This window comes from Poeciliopsis prolifica, unplaced genomic scaffold (assembly GCF_027474105.1).
Source record: "Poeciliopsis prolifica strain line A6 unplaced genomic scaffold, Auburn_PproV2 SCAFFOLD011, whole genome shotgun sequence".
NCBI lineage: Eukaryota > Metazoa > Chordata > Actinopteri > Cyprinodontiformes > Poeciliidae > Poeciliopsis > Poeciliopsis prolifica.
The window spans coordinates 5941821-5961553 of record NW_026562386.1 but is presented as its reverse complement, the minus strand read 5'-3'; the positions used below and the strand labels follow the sequence as shown (position 1 = coordinate 5961553).

Genomic DNA, 19733 nt, shown 5'->3' with positions numbered 1-19733 from the left:
GAGAAATGGAAGGCAGTTGGACGAATCCTTTTGAAAGGTTACCAAGACTGTCAGTATTTTCCAAATAAAATTGCAATCCCTTTTCTTGAACAAGTGCTTTTCAATAATGTTTACAGTGATCTTAAAGCACATTTTCTACAGTTTGTGAGCAGCCAAGAATGTGAAGTTTTGAGGGAGGCAGTTAAGAATTTTTCTGCTGTTGACCTTGATGATCTTGTGGAAGTTCTTGACAATTATGGCTGTAGAAAAATAATCACTCCTGAAAGTCTCCCTACAATCCTTGATGAAATAGCTCACAAAGAGCTCATCCAAAAATCGATGTTCGTCATTGACTGCTGGAGGGAGATCATCTACCCACATCTGTCCCTCAGCCCAGAAGCACTGACCAAGCTGTTCTCAGACCTGCAACCAACTTCCAAAAAAGTCTGTCAGCTGCTGAAATTTGCTCTAGATTTAACTCCAAAGCAAAAGGAAGTACAGAGTCATCTCAAAAGATTCATAGAGAGAGCTGGATGACATAAAGCTTCAGAAATTTATGAGATTTTGCACTGGATCTGATCTCATTGTGACAAACTGCATATTTGTGGAATTTCAAGATATGACAGAGTTCACAAGAAGACCAGTCGGACACATGTGTGGAAGTACTCTGCAAATAGCAGATAGCTATGAAAACTTCCAGATTTTAGATCTGAATTCAATGCAGTTCTTGACAGCAATGTCTGGGTAATGGACATTGTTTGATTCATCGTGCAATGCATTACTTTTGAAATGTTCAATCAGTACAGCAGAACTACAAAGACACATAAAGAAAAAGTATTTTCAACAGAGAGAAATTATTGTTTAAAAGAAATTGATGGAAGTTAGCCATTTCTATTGGTAGCTCAGTTTTTCACTGAGAATATACAAGTTTCCTTTGTTCTCACTAGTTTCACATCATACAAAGAAGTTGCCACAAAACAATTAATAGCTGTTTGTTACATCCAAAAGCATCTTGACTTGATCTCAGATCTCCAACTGCTGAATAGAAACCTTAAATGGAAACAATAAAAATATTGTTAGAGAGCTATAAAATTAAAATAAAACTTGCTTTTAAGCTTTCCTTAGATAAGAAGTAAGACTTTCAAATTCATTTGTTATTTAATAATTGGGTCTACAATAGATGTAGAATACAACAAAAAAATTGATTTATATAGAAAATCTTGTACAGTGTGTCCACACTTGAAACTTGTAAATACGGGCCAGTTTATTTTGAACTTTTTATGTCCGCAAAATGTTTTTCAAACCACGCATCTGTTAAGGAGCATTGAGGTGTTAGTGTTTTGTATTTGCTGTTAAATACAAACATACAATTTAAAGTTATAGAAAACATTCGTCTACATTTTCCTTAATTTTATAAATGTTATTGTCACTAAGCATATGTGCTGTTAATCTGTCATCAATCAAGCTGTGTGATTCTCAGTATGTTTTGAAGAAAACCACTTGTTCCTAATGTTAGAAATAAAAACAATGCAATGGAAAAGCTGAGGTTATTTGAATGCCATTTTGTCATGTTCAAAAACAAGGTATTGATCTAACACCTGTCGACAAGATAGATTTTTTGTATGTGTATTTTATCAATTAGCACTTATTCCATCTGTGCATCTGAGATGAAGTTGTTTTTGATAACAAAAGCTTTAATGTTTTATACTAATTTACGGCTGTATACAAGGTTATATTCAATCTGAAAGTTTGTTTTAAAAGTTAGGTCATTCTAATGACCATGGTTTTTTTGGATTAGCAAAAGAAATGTTATTTGTTATATTTTGCTAATAAAATGTTACTTTACCAAATACTTTTCTGTTATGGTTTTCAATATGTTAGCTAAGCTTGGCTTTTATTTGAAAAGGTCTAATAACCAAAAGTATTGAAATTGTTGAATTTGAAGATAGTTATAAAAAAACTAAGAAATGTTTTTTTTGGAATTAGCAAATACAATTTTGTTAATTTTAACACATTTAAAACAACAGTTGGGGCTGTGGTGGAAAAGCAAAAGTCCTGTATGGAGACCGCAGTCCTGAATGTGGACATCAGACGTTCCGAGTCATGGCCTGATGACCTTAGTATCAGTTTCCTCTCTTATTGCTCACTTTCCTGTCTGACCACTGTCTTATCTAACTTCAGATAGTGATAAAAACAAATGACTTTTTTCAACTGTTCCTAAATATTTGACATCAATTGTATTATGAAAAGACTTGGTAAACAAAACATTGAAGTTCATTTTTATTTCACAGACAATTGTTTTCCATGTGTTCAATTTATGACATCCTTTTTGCTCTTCTGCCATTTAGTTCACATCTCAACCATACACTTACAATATCTTTAACAAAAACAAAAAAAACATATATATATGAATCACAACGCATACCAACTTGAAAGGACTGACATTTGGCTCATAACTGATTATCATTGAATAACTTTGCATCAGCATTGTTCCTTCAAATGACTGAAAGCGAAACAAACTATGGGTTAGGAAATCATGTCAAACAACCTGCAATTTTAATTTTTATCAGCACAGTAACAGCTTGTACATTAATGTCAGGTCATCAGAACTCTACAAATAAATAATGACAGCAATAAACTTTCATGTTCTGGTAAAATGACGTCAAAAAGGTTCTGTTTGCTTGCATACTTTTCATTCTTTAATTAGATGTAGAGCAGGGAGCCCTGTTTAGAGGGCACCTATCACATTGCAAACACTATCCAATGGCATGATGGAGATAAATAGCAACACTTTTTAAATGATCTTTATGCACACTGAAAGTTGCTAAATACTTTGAAGAATTTCTTCTCTTAACCTTATATACAAATCAGCAGCAATAAGTGGATCTCTTGGGGCCTCCAAGTTGTGTTCTACCATAAGCAGACAACAAAGTTCAAAGACTGTTTCATCACAGGGATATGGACCTTTTGGTGTACACTCTTCCATACACACAGTGACCTCATCCAGAGAAAGGTTTCAGTCTATCCTCAGCTTTGTGCAGCTCGGAAATGAGTACATCACTACTGGTCGGCCCGATACTGCACCTCCACTTGCCCGGATTTTGTGTGAGTTCCATGTGTTCACAACATCATCAAGGTCATCCTGCATAAAAACAAACCATAAATGTTTAAAACTAAAATTGTAACTGTAGCTTTTGCTAAAGATGAGGCATATATTAATCAGCATACATAGAAAGTGACCTCTAATCAAAACCAAGCAGCAAGAACAAAATTGCAATTCCAAAACATTTTATTCTGCACATAAAATGATTCCCCAACGTATGGAAAACTTTGTAATTTACGGATAGAACTTATTTTTAAAACTACACCAAAGGAGTTTAGGGGAACACATTCCCAAGTAATTTAAACCATTTTTATTTTTAGTAAACATACCAGAAGATATGCTTTTAATACCTTTTTTGAAAAAAAAAAAACATTGCAGTGTACCAGTATATACTTTTACCTGAATAAGATTAAGAAAGCAGAATTGGATAAGGCTTTTATCCAAAAAATCTCCTGTAAAGTGACCATCATCCAGAAAGGTTTGAAATAAGTTCATCCAAAACTGTGCGCTCTGTTTACGGAGGGTGGACCACCATCCTTCAATGCGCTGGTTGGATGTACTTCTTCTGTAAAGGAAACTTTTGTCCCCTGCAAAACTGTCTGTGTGGTTTCGCCTCAGAAATATCTGCATTTGTTCAACACAAATGTTTTCTGTGCCTCTGTCGGCACGTATCCTTTCAGAACATCCTTTGACACATAAAACGGTTTTCAAAAATAACTTGCAATCAGTTTTGGGTCATTGTTCGTGGTATAAGCCTCCATCCATAAAACATGCCGGCTAAAACCATCTATACAGCCACTGATAGCAATGCCATAAGGTTTTAGTTTATCGTAGCCATCCATATGCCAGAGCGCATTTGGTCCTCTGCAATTGTACTGACGTCTTCTCAACCGTCGTGCTCGTCTCAGTTCCACACCTTCTGGGTCAAACAATTTGATTAATTGTCTCACAGTGTCTTGTGACACCACAAATCCATGTTGAATCACACGAAGATGTAGCCACCGATAACCTTGCATTTGTCCATTAGTCATTATTTGTTGTTGGACAAAGGCTAGCACTTCTTCAAGGTCGGACTGATTCTTTCTTCGAAACAGCCCAAGTCTTCTGCAAATTCTTTTAGAGTTCGATTACTTAATATAGTATGATGACTGTGCGCTAAAATTTGAAGGATTTCTTTGTTATTTAAAGAGAGTCTGAAGTAAAGCCTAATGATATCATCCAAATCTGACATTTTCGAGCTTCTTTCACTTTAAGAAGGGAACAGTCTTAAACAGAAGGCCTTTTTTCCTCTTGGACAGTTTGTTGATTTAGTAGAAGTTTAAAACAGCAAATCCATCGCCGTGATTTTTCAGCTTTGCTGCGGCATCACAGTCAATCTGCACAGAAAAAGATGAGAAAGGACAATTACTTAGTCTGCAAATCAACGTCAAAGTTACCTTTAAGATTGTATCCTTACGTTTCTGCTTAAAGCCATTTACTGTTTGGGGAGAATGACAATAATAGCAGCAGTAAATGTTCAGTCCTCTATTTTACTGAAAAAGAGGAAGGACTGGATTGATTAGCTGTGTTTATATACTTATATAAACACAGATTCATAAATATACAGTCTACTTAAGATAAAAAGTATCAGGCATAAAAACACACAAGGAAATATTAACAGTTCCTTTTTATTACAAAAGTTAAATATCACATTAACTTTGATTTAGTCAAATGAAGCCTATCGTTTCTGCACCTGAGCGATATATGTGCTGATAGTTTAGTTCAGGGATTGACATGCAATTTCAGTCTTGAGCTGACACATCACACAGTGCAGCAAAATGATTTAGTGAATCTCATAATGTAACTTTTCCAACGTCGTAACACAAACATATAATATACATAAATAAAATAGCACAGATAGGCGCATTGAAGTTGGTAAATATATCAGTAGTTGTATGATATTTTCCTTTTAAATGTATGCATATATAAACGTTTGTCACTTTGTACTATAGTTTCTGTCCTCTACTGAACTAAAAGTTGCAGTTTAACACAGCAGACATCTTATTTAGAAGGTGGCTGACATATACAGCTAACCTTAGTTTAATTGTAAAACATTCAAACAGAAGAACAATAAAATAAACATCCCAAACACTTTAGAGACAATTCCAGCAATTAACAGCTGTTATATCCTTTATTCATCCGTGTGATTTAACATTGTAAATCAGCTTATTCCTTTAACCGCGTAAGCTAACAAACATGCTAACAGCTACCTATAACCGTTCGGCTTTAGACACTGAACTATCCCATTTGATTTACTCACCTTTGTTCTTCCATTAGTGCAATGGACGCTGGTACTCTTCTGGCACGTAAAAAGTCGCTTAAATCAGACATTTTCTCCAGAACATTGGCTGTCCGCCGTAACTCAACCTGCGTCTGTGTGGCTGCTGCTGGCGCCCATCAGTCCGAATTCTGACTTTTTATTTTTTTTATTTTTTTTTTCTGGCCCACAAATTTTTTTTTATTTTATTTTTTTTCCTGGCCCACAAATTTTTTTATTTTTTTTTCTGTCACTGATTTTTTTTTTTTTTTTTTCTGGCCCACAATTTTTTTTTTTTTCTGTCAGATTTTTTTTTTTTTCTGCAGCACAATTTTTTTTTTTTTTTTTCTGGCCACAAAAATTTTTTTTTTTTTTAACCTTTTCTGAACCACTGAAAAAAAATTTTCGGACATTTTTTTTTTTTTTTTTCCAGTGGCCCTAATCCTCTTCCGTACGACTGTCTACACTTGGCCACATACATATCATTAAAGTCTTACTGGTGTGTGTCGCTTTAACGGGACGGTGGGACGGGAGGGGGGACGCAGAGCTGCTGCAGCTGGTCCGGGCGGGAGCAGAACCACCCCGGCCTGCATTCACCCATCTGAGGGAATCCGAGGAACCGATCACCTTTTTCACGCCACGCCATGAGGGATTACACGGACACCCCGAGCAACGGAGGGGGCTGCATGCCGTGTTGCCAAGTTTGCGTGTTCGTGTTTACCGCATTCCTGCTCGTTGCGGAGAGGACGGCGGGTGAGTGTCACCTGGGACACGAAGAGTCCACACAGGCTGGATGAGAAGCTGCACGTTTGCTGCTGTGCTGATCTTGTGATAATCGGTTCTGGCTCTGTTACATTTGCGGTGAGATGCGGGTTTGCTGCGCGTGAGAGCCCGTGAGGATGCGGGGCGCCGCAGACATCAACATCAGCATCAGCCGCTCTGAGTTTTAAACTCATTCTCACTTTAAAGCTGGCCTCTGCAGCGGGATCTGCAGAGTGTTTCTAAACCTGCACGCATCAAGACTGCTGACTCATGTCAGCGTGTTCCCCGCCTTAAAGTCTCATCTTTAAAGGGTCTGTGTGATGTTTTGTGATTGAGTCCAAGAGGAGCCATGTTGTTATATTTTAGCGCTCTTTTTGGACGGATGAGGGGATGGGCGTTTACCCCGGGATGGGGCCTAATCTGGCCGAACAGCCCGCCTGTTTGGCGGCTCAGAGGTTCAGATTACATGTATGGCGGAATGCGGGGAGGCAGAACTGCGGGAAGATGATGATGATGATGATGTAGCTGCTGTCACTAATGGGATGTTGAAGAGAGGTCATTCAAACTCAGTCTGGACAGTCATGACATACAGGATCTGTTATATCTGCAGAGTGTTGCTCAAATTACTGTCACTGACATACAAACCTGGAGGATAAATCAATAGAATTAGTTGCAAAATTAAAAAGACAGCCCAAAATGGAAAGACAAACTAATTTAGGGGCTTTCTAATATAAATTAGTGATAGAATTGCTTTGTTTATCACTTATTGTGGTAAGAATTGTTATTTATTGTTGCCATATGATTATTTATTAATGCAGATTTTAAAAAAACAAACAAACCGTCCATATTGTCAGGTTTTTACTTTTTTCTCCGTACTGTTTGTTAAACCAGTGTATCAATAAATACCAATACATTTAAATTTTTGATCACTGTGTGCAGTTTAATGATACAAATCCCACCTTTTTATTGTAAAGATGAGTATTACTGGTTTTTCGTGAGCGGTATTTGTGTTTGTGGGTCTGTGATTGCATACAGTTACCTAAAGAAAATCACAATAGTACCACAAAATATCCCGACAATACTTTAAGTCCATGTCTACATCCATCACTATCCTCTCTGTTCCAGATTGTTTGTATGTAAATGTCATAAAACTTCTGTAGTTTCATGGTTTTCTGCTATAACCCAACAGCAGAACTCAACATGTCACAGAATGCATGTTGCTTTACACTAAAATGAGTGTAAATTAGTTGATTCTTATGATTTACTAGGTCAATATCAGTAAGTATGTTTTGAAATCACATTTATTTCTCTAACTTATAATCTTCCGTGTGTCCACAGAAGACCAATTAATACAAATTACAAATTCACAGGTCACTGCTTGCAAATTTGTAAAGTAAGGATCAAATAATTTTCAGTTGTGTATGTGTTACTCCAGCAGGGACACCAAGAGCACAATTTAAAAAAATATATGTACATACATATATTAATAAATAATCGTTGAAATAATAATCAAGATATAATAATTTTATGCTGATACTGTTTGTATTATAGTCACATTTTAAAATTAAAACCCTTTGAAACTTGCAAAATTAATAAATCTTCAAATCAGCAGACAGAATTATCTTTATTTTCTGTGAGAAATCAAGCTCTCTGTATAAACATGTAATATGTTAATTTCACATTAAAGTTTTCCTTTATTTATTGTGTTTCCTGTGTTTTCCCCCAGTGATCTATTGCTTTGTGTATTACATCTGGATTGGCCACAACTACTGTTATGCTTATCTTGCTGGCTTCACGGCTCTCTTCCTGCTCCCAGGTAAAAAATAATCACATAAATCCAATTGCAGCCATAGTGAAAACTTCACTCATTTTAACTTTTATTCCCCTGTGTGTTTGCAGGTTGGGGTCCACAGTGGCTCAGTTTTCTGTGGTATCTCTCGGATGGAAAAATCCCCAGGAAATCTCTCAGATGGACTCACATATTACACCTGGGTATCTTTAAAAGGTGGGCAGAATTTACAAAGCTGTACATTCATTTCATTCAACCTTATGTCTGACTGTGTTTGTCCCCAACAGGCTGTGGGACTGTATGCGTCTTCCGGATGAGGACGTTTATGGAGAAATCATGCAGCAGGCCGATGTATCTGCGTTACGTCTGTTTGAGGCCTTGGTGGTCACGCTCCCCGAAACGCTGCTCCAGACCTACGTACTCATCTGTACCGACATAGGAGTCCGCTCTCCTGGTGAGCCGAATCTGAAGACCGCAGTGTGTGATTAGTGTGTGTGGCTGAATAAAGACAGCAGCACGGCTCAAAACATTTAAATGTTATCAGTTATCCTCAACGAAATTTCAATTTCATAAAACTGGAGCTTTAAATTGTAAAATAATAATAATAAAAAAGCAAGCGTGTGTAATAAGCTGAAACAAAATCTAATCTAGAATATTCTTTTTGATTGAGCTTGAGAGGGACTTTGGCAACGTTCACTCTGCAGCTTGAAGTGACCCAAATCTGATTTGTTTTCCCCCTTTGCTGTTCACACTTCTCAATACAGGCAACACTTGTATGTGTTCCCCAGTGTGAACCGCAAACGACCTGAAAGAGTCCCGCATGCACAGCAGAGGGCGCAATAACTCCCTGCTCTTTCCTCCCTGCAGCCTCGGTGTGTTTTGTTGTGTGTTTGCTGTCTCTGGCCTGGGCGCTGGTTCTCTACGCCAGATCCTGCTCACTCATCAGACCGGGACACCTGCACATGACTCCAGCTGCCATTCTTTGCCGACTCCTGTGGAGGGTGGGGATTGTTCAGCACATACGCCCGAGACTCACAGCAGTCGTTTGTGTTTTCTGTGCGTAAAGATGCATTCTGTGTTCATTCAGGTTGGCATGTTGGGATCCCGGTTTGCTGTGCTCATGCTCTTCACACGCATCTTCAAACAGTGGGTCCTGGGAGTCATTGGTAAGCCAAGACCTCATGCTGCGGTCCAGTTACCTCGATATAAGAGGCGGGAGGAGTAACAGCACTTCTACCTGTTTTAATCACGTGAAAAAGTAAAAGACAAAAAGGTACTTGGTAAGGCGCAGGTACTGAGTAACTGATCAAAACACCAATTATATTTGAAAATTATATAATCAGATGGACCAAAATATAGTTATGTGAACATTTTGGTATTTTAAAAATAAAAATGAAAAGCATTTTAAAATAATATATTTACAAAATAAAAAAAAAAAATCAATAAAAAATATTTGACAATTTCTTTCAATATAAAACTTATGGAATTTTAACAAAAACTGCAGGAGTGTTTCAGGGTCTGGTGAATGCTTGACTAAAATAACAGCTAAAAGGCTGCTAGAGAAGATGGAAAATTTGCTCAAGAGTAGCAACAGTTCAGAATAAAATTACTCAAGTAAAATCAAAAAGTACAGCATAGAAAAAGTGCTTCTTAACATACAACTGCAGATTAGTGCCACTGCATAAAGAAAAAACAGGGAGGGATAAGTTTCCTCCAGAAATCTTGTAGAAAAAAAATCAGAAATTTCTGGGATTCAGAAGTCAAAATTTTCTACTGATAAAGCTAAAATAATTTTGAAATTTTAAACTCAGAAACATCCAAGATTTTCTACTGAGATCTAAAATTAGATTAATTTTTTGGCAAAAGTGTTCTAATACGCTGTTGTACAGAACAGTTTATCATTTCTCCCAGCCTACATTTAAACGTTTTACTTCATGTTCATAAGGTGTTTGAAACTGACTTTGGAAGTGTGTTTGTGACAGGTGTGCACTGGCTGGGTGCAACTTTCTGGATGGTGTCTCAGCAAACCGACGTCATCCGTTCAACTAGTCGATGGAGTATTTTCAACCTCGTTCTGGGAGCCGTTCACGTCTTTCTCTTCCTCAACGTGAAGTACGGTCCATCCAGATACCGCATGGCTGCGTTTTACCTGGTACGTCTGCCTGCTGGCTCATCTCTCTCTGAGTGGAAGCCATTGTGACAACCATGATTTATTTAGGAAAATAGAAAAGTTTTATTTTGAAGAGTTCTTAACCGGATCTGATTTTGTCTAGACAGTCTTCTATTGCTAGGATACAAAATATTTGTTGATGTTGCTTGCTTAATAAAAACTGAACCTTTGTCGTGATTACAAAGGCTCCTACCTAGAACCGTTGAAATTTTAAAGCCTTTACAACCTTTAAAATTTCAATTTAAACCAACCAACCAACCAACCAACCAACCAACCAACCAACCAACCAACCAACCAACCAACCCAACCACCAACAACCAACCAACCAACCAACCAACCAACCAACCAACCAACCAACCAACCAACCAACCAACCAACCAACCAACCAACCAACCAACCAACCAACCAACCAACCAATTTTATTGATAAAGCAGCCTTCATACTAAAAGCAGCTCAAAGTGCTGCACAGATAAATAAAACCAAACAATTAGCCACTCCAACCCAACATGGAAAAAACACCCCACTGCATGGAAAATGCACAGACTAAGCAGAAATAATTCAATTCAGGAAATACAGTTAAAAAGATGGGTTTTCAGCCTGCTCTTAAAGGCAACCACGTTTTCTGGCACACCGTTCCACAAACTGGGGCCATAATACTGGAAAGAAGCCTCATCATAAGTGTGACTTCTAACTCATGGAATAGTTTATAGTCTGGTGCCAGACTATAAACATACGGTAAAGCAGTTTAAGATGGTGCAAGACCATCAGGACATTTAAAAACTAGAGAAATAATCTTAAAATCAACCCTGAGACATACTGGGAGCCAATGCAATGATTTTAAAACAGGTGTGATGTGAGGCTGCCTTGTGGTCTTGGTTAGCACAAATTTCAACCTCCACTAAAATCCACAGGTCATGTTTTTAGAAGACGCTCTTCTTCTTCTGGCCTCCTCCTGGTTTTTTGCTATGGTGTCCTGGGACACTGTGGGGATCCCAGCTGCAATCTTTTGCAGCTTCCTCATTGGTAAGGCATGCAGCCCTTTTCTCTATGAAGCACACATTGAAATTTTAAAGCTTTCTGTTTTTAATGAAGGTCTACTTTTTGATGCTTTCCCTCTACAGGTTTGATAGCGTTGGTGCTGTACTACCGTTTCCTGCATCCCAAGTCGTTTGAGATCTTCCAGAGTATTCGCCACAGGGGGATTGGTGGGGCTTGCATGGAGCGAGGATCTACACTCTCACTGGAGGAGAAAGTTGATCCCAATTTCCATCACCGTACAACATTGTCTGGTTGGTGATCGTCATATCTGCATATTTATCTTTGTTTTAACTATTTTTGTAATGTGCATTAAATAATTATTTCACTTTTTTACTGTCTAATTTGATCTGCTTTGTTTGAGTTCCAAATATGCAATTAAAAAAAAAACATTTTACTTCGTTTTTTAAAATTAATTTTGTCTTTTTTTATAAAAACCTGTACTTTGTTTAAACAAAACATGTTTAAAAACTTTATTTTCAGGAGGTGGGACCCTCATGGACCTGCCCATCCAATGGGAAGGCTGGAAGCATCACCACTGGCTGCTGATTCGTTTGGCTCTTAAGACAGGAGACGTTTCCAGGATCTGGTCAGCGTACGGAGAAGGCGGACTGGCCGGACTCATGGGTCTCCCGGAAGAGGTTCACTCCCCTGATATGCATCACGTACCTCGGGTTTGTTGCCCTCCTGAACTGTTGGTCTCCGTTTAATGATCAAATTTAAGATGCATTCACACCAGCCCCGTTTAGTCCGTTTTAATCAAACTCTAGTTTGTTTATCTAGAAAGTCTGGTTCATTTGTGAAGTTGTGAATCCACAATCGAACTTTGACAGAGACCAAAAAAGCCACACCCAGGTCTCTGTTTGGTTGAAGTGGACTTTGGTGCGGTTCGAATGCAGATGTGCATGCATCCACTCCAAATGCAGGAAGTGGACTATAGCGCAGGGCATTCTGGGTAAATCCAACCAATTGAAGACTTCCTTAATTTTACCTTTCTTTCAAGTCACAAAGGTTACAAAGTTACAAAGTGTGAACTCTATTGCTGTTTGTGTTGGTGGAATGAGGAAAAATGCCCTCCCTTCAAGACAAGATTGGCTTATTTCGAAATGTTTTTTTATTCCTATTTGTCAGGTTCCACCTCCTCAACCAAGAGTTCTTCAAATCTCACACCCAGTTCCTCAACCAGCCCCTCCAGCTCCTCCACCGCAGGTCGTCCAAACTCCTCAGGCAAGATATTCTGTCAGAAACCGTGAATTGAAACCCAGCTGGTGTGAAATTGATGAAAGATAAAAACTGTGTGTATCTGTGTTGATTGCAGTCGCCAGTTTTAGCTGTCTTTTCTGCACCCCAGGTGAGTGAAGTCGTCCAGCCTCCTAAACCAGCTCACTGCAACATTGTGGCCCGACCAGTGAGAAAAGCTCCGCCCACAACCATCAAGGACATGAGGTTTCCAGAGATCATCCCTTTCCAGGAGGTCATTCCTGAGGAAAGCGCCGAGGATGAATTAAGCGCGGCTCCATCAGATGATAAAGGTGGGAAACCAGAAGCGCCCTTATAGTGTTTGGCCATGTGGGTGCAGTAGAAGCAAGCTATGAATACTGTTTTGAGACGGTGTACAAATACACATAGACATAATAAAAGAATTGACGCCTCCTGGACCACTCTTGCCTATTGTAGCTGCCGAGATTTAAGGCGGCCATCTTGGAGTGGTCGACTTCTCCATTCAGTGTCATTTGTTTGGCAGCCGCATTGACATATCAGCACATTTAATCGATCGTAATACACTTTTTTTATTACTGGAAACCTTATTCAAACAGCTACCAAAGCTACAATTTCAAATAATTTTATTTTTAAGTGTTTTTGAATTGTATTGATACATGGCTCAGCATATTTAGATATGCTTAGTGGGGGAAACGATAGAAAAGCAATAGAATATTCTGACATTGACGTATGATGAGCATTTTACAAAGCACACAGTCTTAAATAATTTCAAAAATATGTATCAGTACATACCTATATATAAATATAAAAATACAAATAATGATTAATATTGAGTAATATAGGCTATACATGTTTATATGCATGCACACTCTTCTTCCTCACATCGTGTCTTTAGGAAACCTTCAAACCAAAAACGTAACATTTGTTATTTTTTTGTAATTTATATAAATTATTGTAATTTCCGTCCTTAAAATACCAAAATGTTTACGTAACTTTATATTTTTCTCCATCTGATGATGTACTTTTTAAATATTAAATGATTGATTAATTTGATCAGTTACTCAGTACTTGAGCAGACTTTTTACCAAACACTGTTTTACTTACTTGAGTCATTTCTTTCCACTTTCTACTTCTACTTGAGTAAAACAATGTTGAAGAAGTGCTACTTTTACCTAAGTACATTTTTTGGGTCCTCTGTCTGGCACCAAAACCTTTCATTGAAAAGTTTTGTATTTTTTAAATTACCTTCTTTCTATTAAGCATTTTATTTTCAGAATTTATGCAATTTTAAGGTGAGCGGACATTGTTTGGACATTGACTGTTTTGCTCTAAATCTAAAGGTGATGAGGATTTCCAGAGTGCTGCTTACGGCTCACCGTCTCTGTCATCTCCTCAACATGGCGGAAGCCTTCGCCACATCGACAGCAACGCCGCGTCTCTCACAGAAGCGTCCTCCTCTGTGGCCTCTCTGGACATCAAGACGCCCGGCTGGTCCCCTGAGCGCCGCTCTCCCCTCCTGTTGGCCTCCCCAGAGAAGAAGGAGGGAACCCCAGCAGAATCCAACACTACTCTGTATTTCAGTGCAGATGCGCCGTCGCCGTCTAGCGGCAGCTACCTGGGCTGGGGCTCAGAGCTGTCACCTATTTCCTCCTACAGGAGACCCTATCGGATCAGAGAAGCCCGCTTTGTCACGTCCACCCCTCGACTGGAGGCCGCAGGCGGAGCTGAAAGTCCCGGCGCGGCGCCGGTTGTTATCATTCCTGCCACTCCCGGCACAACACCGGGTACCACTCCAGGAGGAACACCTGGAACCACCACACCTGCAGCTTCCACTCCTGGTGCTGCCACGCCTGGTACTCCACTCACACCCGTCATCTCCCACGCTCGCAAACAGATGGTGCAGTTTGTGGACTTTAGAGAGAATTTAGTGTAAAGTAAAGGAGAAGCTAACATTTCCACTTCAGCTGTTCAGTATTTAAAAGCGTTCTTGTATTAACTAACTTGTTGGAGAATTGTGAAATCTTTTTAGGCAGTCATAGAGTTCATGTATAAAATATTTATCATTTATGCAGACAGATTATATTACAGAAGATAGGAATGTAAACTGATGGCTCTTCCAATATCTGGACAGTACACAGATTTGTAAGAGTTAACCCTTAAAGGTGACCTATTTTGGTTCCTCAGTCAGGTTAGGATTGGTTGATGGGGATTTTCTTTGCACTAAATAATTTTAGATTATGACATTTAGTCTGTTTTCAGAATGAGATGTTTTAGGGCCTTGTGTCACTTTAAATCCAAATAATCTGCTGGCCACACCACCAGTTCAACGTTTACACTCACACGTGTAAATGGCTAAAAACAGATACATAATTTTACAACCGTACATTCTTGAAAAGCATTAGTAGAGCCTCCTCTACAACCAACAAGAATGTATCACATAGTTTCTGGATGGTAAATCATCAACTTTCTGCAGCCATTGTACAGCTGACCATTGTACAGCTGGTTTCACCACTGAAACCAGCTGACCAAACATGCTGGCGCCCTACTTGGGTTGCTAAGTAACAGCGCAGTGCCCACTTAAAGTGAATTAATATTCAGGAGGTTTTTGAAGCGGCTCATTTTCCAGACACAATAAAACTGTAGCTTGTTTCCACAAAACAGCTGGATGTTTTTTTTTAAACATTCAACTGTTTTTAGAAGCAGCAGAAACACAAATAGAAGTACAAAACCTTGCAAAATGTGGCATTTGGGAGATAAGTCACCTTTAATTAACTCGTTGCAGAGTTATGAGATGTTTTTAGGTCATCATAGAGTTCGTCCATGAATTATTTATTCTGTCTGCTCTTTTGTGTAGACGGATTATATTACAGGAAATTAGAATGTAAAATGATGGCATTTCAAATATCTGTACAGATATTGTGAGAGTTACCGCTTGACACCTTATTTGTTTGTTAGTGGTTTGGAATCATGTTATCGCACTTACATCTTCCAGCTGGTTGGAATATGGATGGACTGTGAAATTACTGTTATTGAAGGATCTCAGTAATTTAAATAAAAAGGGAAACTCAAATTATAAAGATTCATTGCACAGGAAGGGATCATAATTGATTACTTTCATTAATCTTGATGAGATGGATTAGAATTAATGATGAGCTCCAAACTTTCATAAATCTGAATATTAGAAATGACTAGTAAAAATAACCTTTAACATGACATTACAAGCATACAGAAAGGGATGTTGACTTGGTTTGGGCTCCTTCTACCACACTTTTTCCTTCCACTCAACATTCCATTGATATGACTGGATTCAGATGTCCAGATACTTTCAAGGAAATGGCTTTTACACTGTGAAGGATATCAATGACTGAAAGAAACTGTATGGTTTCTGTATTGTAAATACTATTTAAATTATCCTTGGTATTAGCAGCTTAATTTTGAGTTAGCTGTCAGCATTATTTATCGCTGAATGCAATACTTCACGGTAACATGCAAGTCTCACTTTGTTGCATTAAATTACGCATCAACAAATGCTGCTTTCAAACGGACTAATTAAAACTGATGATAGCCCAAATAATTATTACAGAAGTCCACATTGTCTTTATTTGGATGTTAATTTAAAAAATATATTATAATTTGTGAGCTAATGTTGAAAACTTAATTGTTAATTGTTGAGGGATTTCACTCATTCTTGAATCAGTTTCTCAGTGTTGCTGTTTACACACAATTGTAACGTGAAAGGTCAGAGGTCACACTTTAAACAAAGGGATCTGTTCATATTTTATTTCCACTTTTGTCAAATGAACAAAAAACAGAAAATATGCATGTTCGCCGGACACAATTTAAAATACTTCTCGTGTTGTTGTTCACAGAAAACGCTGAGGTCAGTGTCTGTTAGATTATTAAGAAATCACGTTTGTTTTTACTTTACTCCAGCCTTTCTCATGTTCTTAAAATAGTCCTGATCAATATTTTATGGTTTCTGAAGGTTTTTCTGCAGAATGTTTTTGTTGCTTGTTAAGATGCCAAGCTCTGAATCATTCAGGCATGAAAAAGTTTTGAGCAAAAATATTTTTGCCTCATAGTTGATGGCAGTTTGTGACTAAAGATCTGTTTTTGCTAATTTCTAAACACAAAATAATTTGTTGTTCAATCTGTTATGCAAATGTCTTAGTTCACTTTAAATAAGACAATATGAACAAGTAACTCTTTAGCATGAAATTTTAGCTTGTTTAAAGTTAAAAATTCCTTAGTATTGATTTTAAAAAGTACCAGATCTACTGACAGATTTTTTTACTTAAAATTTGTACTTTTTTGCCAATATTAAGGAAATATTTGCTTAAAACAAACTCCTCCATCTTGCTGGAAAGTTACTTTTGTTTAATTTCAAGTCTATTAAGATATTTGAATTAGAAATTAGACGTAAAGTGGTAGAAATTGGTGCGTTTGCAGTGTGAGATTTCCTTTTATTATCCTGCTGTTTTTTCAGAAACAAATCTAAACATGGTGATCATGATGTTTTGACTGGCTGCTGGCTTGTTTTTTTCAGAAGTAGAGCTTAATGACTCGGTGGAAACATAAATAAATAAGTTAAGTAAGTTCTTGAACCAGTTAGGCACTGGTACCAGTATGGTGAGATGGGGCCTGAAAGAGACAGCATCAACTGCCAAAACAATATATTTATTTTATCTTGTCCTAGCTACTGTTTTTATCTCTTCTAACACTTCTAGAATAAACGTGCTTCTCCATGAGTGTTCTGGTAATTTAGTTTAATTTTTGAAGTGATCTCACTCTCGCTCTTATCTTATGTCAGGAAACCACAGATATGGACCACTTTACATTTCAAAGCTGTGAACTGTTTCAAAGCAAAATAAAAAAACAAAACAAAATTGAGGTAAAGCATAAGACTTTCACCTGAGTGTTGTTTATTATTACTTACATTTTACTAATGCATATTTCTAAAGTTTGACTCAGTTCCTTATTAAAATATAAATAATTAGCCTGGAATGAAAACCATGTAACAGTAAAACAGAGAATGTTACAGAGAAATTACTACAATAGTCATATTTATGTGCTTGTTTGGTTTGTAAAATTAATCACCAATTTTCACTCAAGACTAAGGTCAGAAAACCAGATATTAAGACAAGAAATGGAAAAGTGGGGAAAGACAACAAAACAAAGCCATAATGCATTGAAAGTAAAAGAAAAAGCAAAATTAACATAACTTAAGAAACAATGACAAAAACTGATTAAATTAGATTAAAAAGTAAGAAAGGTTCAATCAAAAAAATGGAAAATGACCAAACTGATGTTTTATTCATGTCGTCCATGTTGTTTGTTGTGTTGCTTTTTCATTGCACTGATATTATAGCAAGCATCGCAATACATCAGTGATTTTGAACCTGTAAAATAAATGTGTGGTATATTTCATATGCAGGTAAACTGCTCTTGTTTGAAGACATGAAAACAGAAAATAATAAAGACATTATAGAAGAAAGAAAGAGCTAAAGCTAACATGCTTTAGCCAGAGCTGCTCCATTACTTAAAACAAATCCATTCACAGCACCATCCCTGCATGGTTCTTTAAGAAGCATATAGGAAGAAATGACAGTATTTTGAAGAGACATGCACAGTATTGTAGCTAACAATAATTTATATGTATGTAACAGCAATAAGACAGCTTATGCAATGGGTAGGTTAGGGGTCAGAGTTAGGTCAAGAATCAAAATCAACAGCCCAACATCCTTTAGACCCAGTTTTTTAGGTTTAACCTAACCCTAACCCCTGACCCAGCGTGACTGAGAAAAATACACGCTCATGCTTTACGCCAGAAACGCTTCGCCTTGTAGAAATACTGTCAGCTGCCACACTTGCCTGCTTTTCTTTCTGTGCTCAATAAAAATAAGAATGTTGTAAAATATTTTTGTTAGGTTTTTATGTTTCCAATTTAAAAAATAAACATTTGTGTGGCATATTTTAAAAGCAGAACTGTGTAAAGTGTATCACTGATGCAAAAACGTGTCTTTTTCTTTTTATTTACAAACAAGCATCACCTTATTTGTGCAAGGCTTTACACAGGACCTCTGTGGTAGAAGTGACCCATAAAGTGTGTTATGGATGTGGAAAAAAAATAAAGACATTTATCATGACAAGCAAAGCTTTGTTTTATTTCTTTCATTTATTCATCTATTCTCCAACTAAGGTGTACCACCCAGGTCCGTTTACCAGTTTCAGGACCCAGACTGTTGTCAGTCTTAAATGTTATGATTGTGTCAGTGTACAGCGGTGTGTATGTGAGCAGATAAAACAGAGAAAAGACAAACAGTCCTTTTATCCATAACAGAGTGTTCCTTATAAATTGTAACATTTCCTGTCTTTAAAATCACAAGATTTAAAGTTTCTTTTACAAAGGACATTTTAGTTACATTTTTGTTTTTCACAATGTAGCATCAGGGCTTTTTTTCTATTTTTTTGTTTGTCCTTAACATGATCTTTGTTAGCACATTAGCTCCACTTTACACCAAACTAACTTTTAGCCTAATAAAACATGTTTTTTTTTATTAGCAGATAAATATGTAATCATATCTTGAATTAATCAAACCACAGACTGTTACTCGCCGGTTAGTCTTGTCACTCCACACCACTCCAACTCGTCCCTTCTCCCTGGTTTCCTCATGGTCTCTTATTAATAAAATCATATTCTCTGGTTAATAAACATCAGAATTGTTTTCATGTAATTAGGTGAATTTACACCAAATGGTCTTCACCACCCAACATTGTAAAATTGTTCTTTTTCAAAATAAAAGCAGCAAACCCTTTTCTGTTTTTCACAGCTCATAAATAAAAAATACTTTTCTGCTTTCAGAGCCAAAGGAAGATGTGAATTTTTGTAGATTGAAAACCAAACAGGTTTTTCTTAAAAAAAAAAAAAAAAAAAAAAACATCAACCTGAAAACAAGAATAAGTAACTTTTTCTTCAGAAAATCAGCTGATTTCATCAAGTTTATAATCAACTTTTCTAATCAGCAAAACTCACTGCAGGCTTGTGCACTGAAAAAACTGAACATTTACCAAGATACTTTACTTACCTTTTAGTTTATTTTTAACTTCGAATCTCAGTTCACTCTAGATAAGGCAAAACTAGGAACTTTGAGGAAAAATACATGAGCTGCTTGTTTTTAGTCAATTCCTTAATATTGATGAAAAAGTTACCATTTCATTCGTTAATTAAGTTATATTAGGCGGGAAAGTTTTATTATTAATGAAACAATGCGTCAATGAAACAAGAACTTTTTTCAAGTTTCCTTAGAATGATGAGATTTTACAGTTCCTTTCTACACAGATGACGACACGGATCAGTATCTGTCCTGTGATTGGTGGC

At 37.2% G+C, this 19733-nt stretch overlaps 1 protein-coding gene and 1 long non-coding RNA gene across 2 annotated transcripts; one reads left to right on the top strand and one right to left on the bottom strand.

Moving 5' to 3' along the window:
• Window positions 1-2513: 2513 nt before the first annotated feature.
• On the bottom strand, window positions 2514-3757 carry LOC129364310 (uncharacterized). The gene is made up of 2 exons (XR_008606427.1): window positions 3482-3757; window positions 2514-3121 (listed from the first exon to the last, which is right to left on the bottom strand). It is a non-coding gene; the product is annotated as an uncharacterized LOC129364310 (long non-coding RNA).
• A 2119-nt stretch (window positions 3758-5876) lies between these two features.
• On the top strand, window positions 5877-18503 carry LOC129364332 (XK-related protein 5-like). The gene is made up of 13 exons (XM_055036902.1): window positions 5877-6131; window positions 7867-7956; window positions 8040-8145; window positions 8217-8383; window positions 8797-8930; window positions 9017-9095; window positions 9912-10081; window positions 11011-11122; window positions 11221-11388; window positions 11618-11808; window positions 12266-12356; window positions 12481-12666; window positions 13696-18503. Exons 1-13 carry the CDS (start codon window positions 6023-6025, stop codon window positions 14286-14288), a joined length of 2196 nt encoding a protein of 731 aa, XP_054892877.1. The 5' UTR covers window positions 5877-6022; the 3' UTR covers window positions 14289-18503.
• The last annotated feature ends 1230 nt before the right edge of the window (window positions 18504-19733 follow it).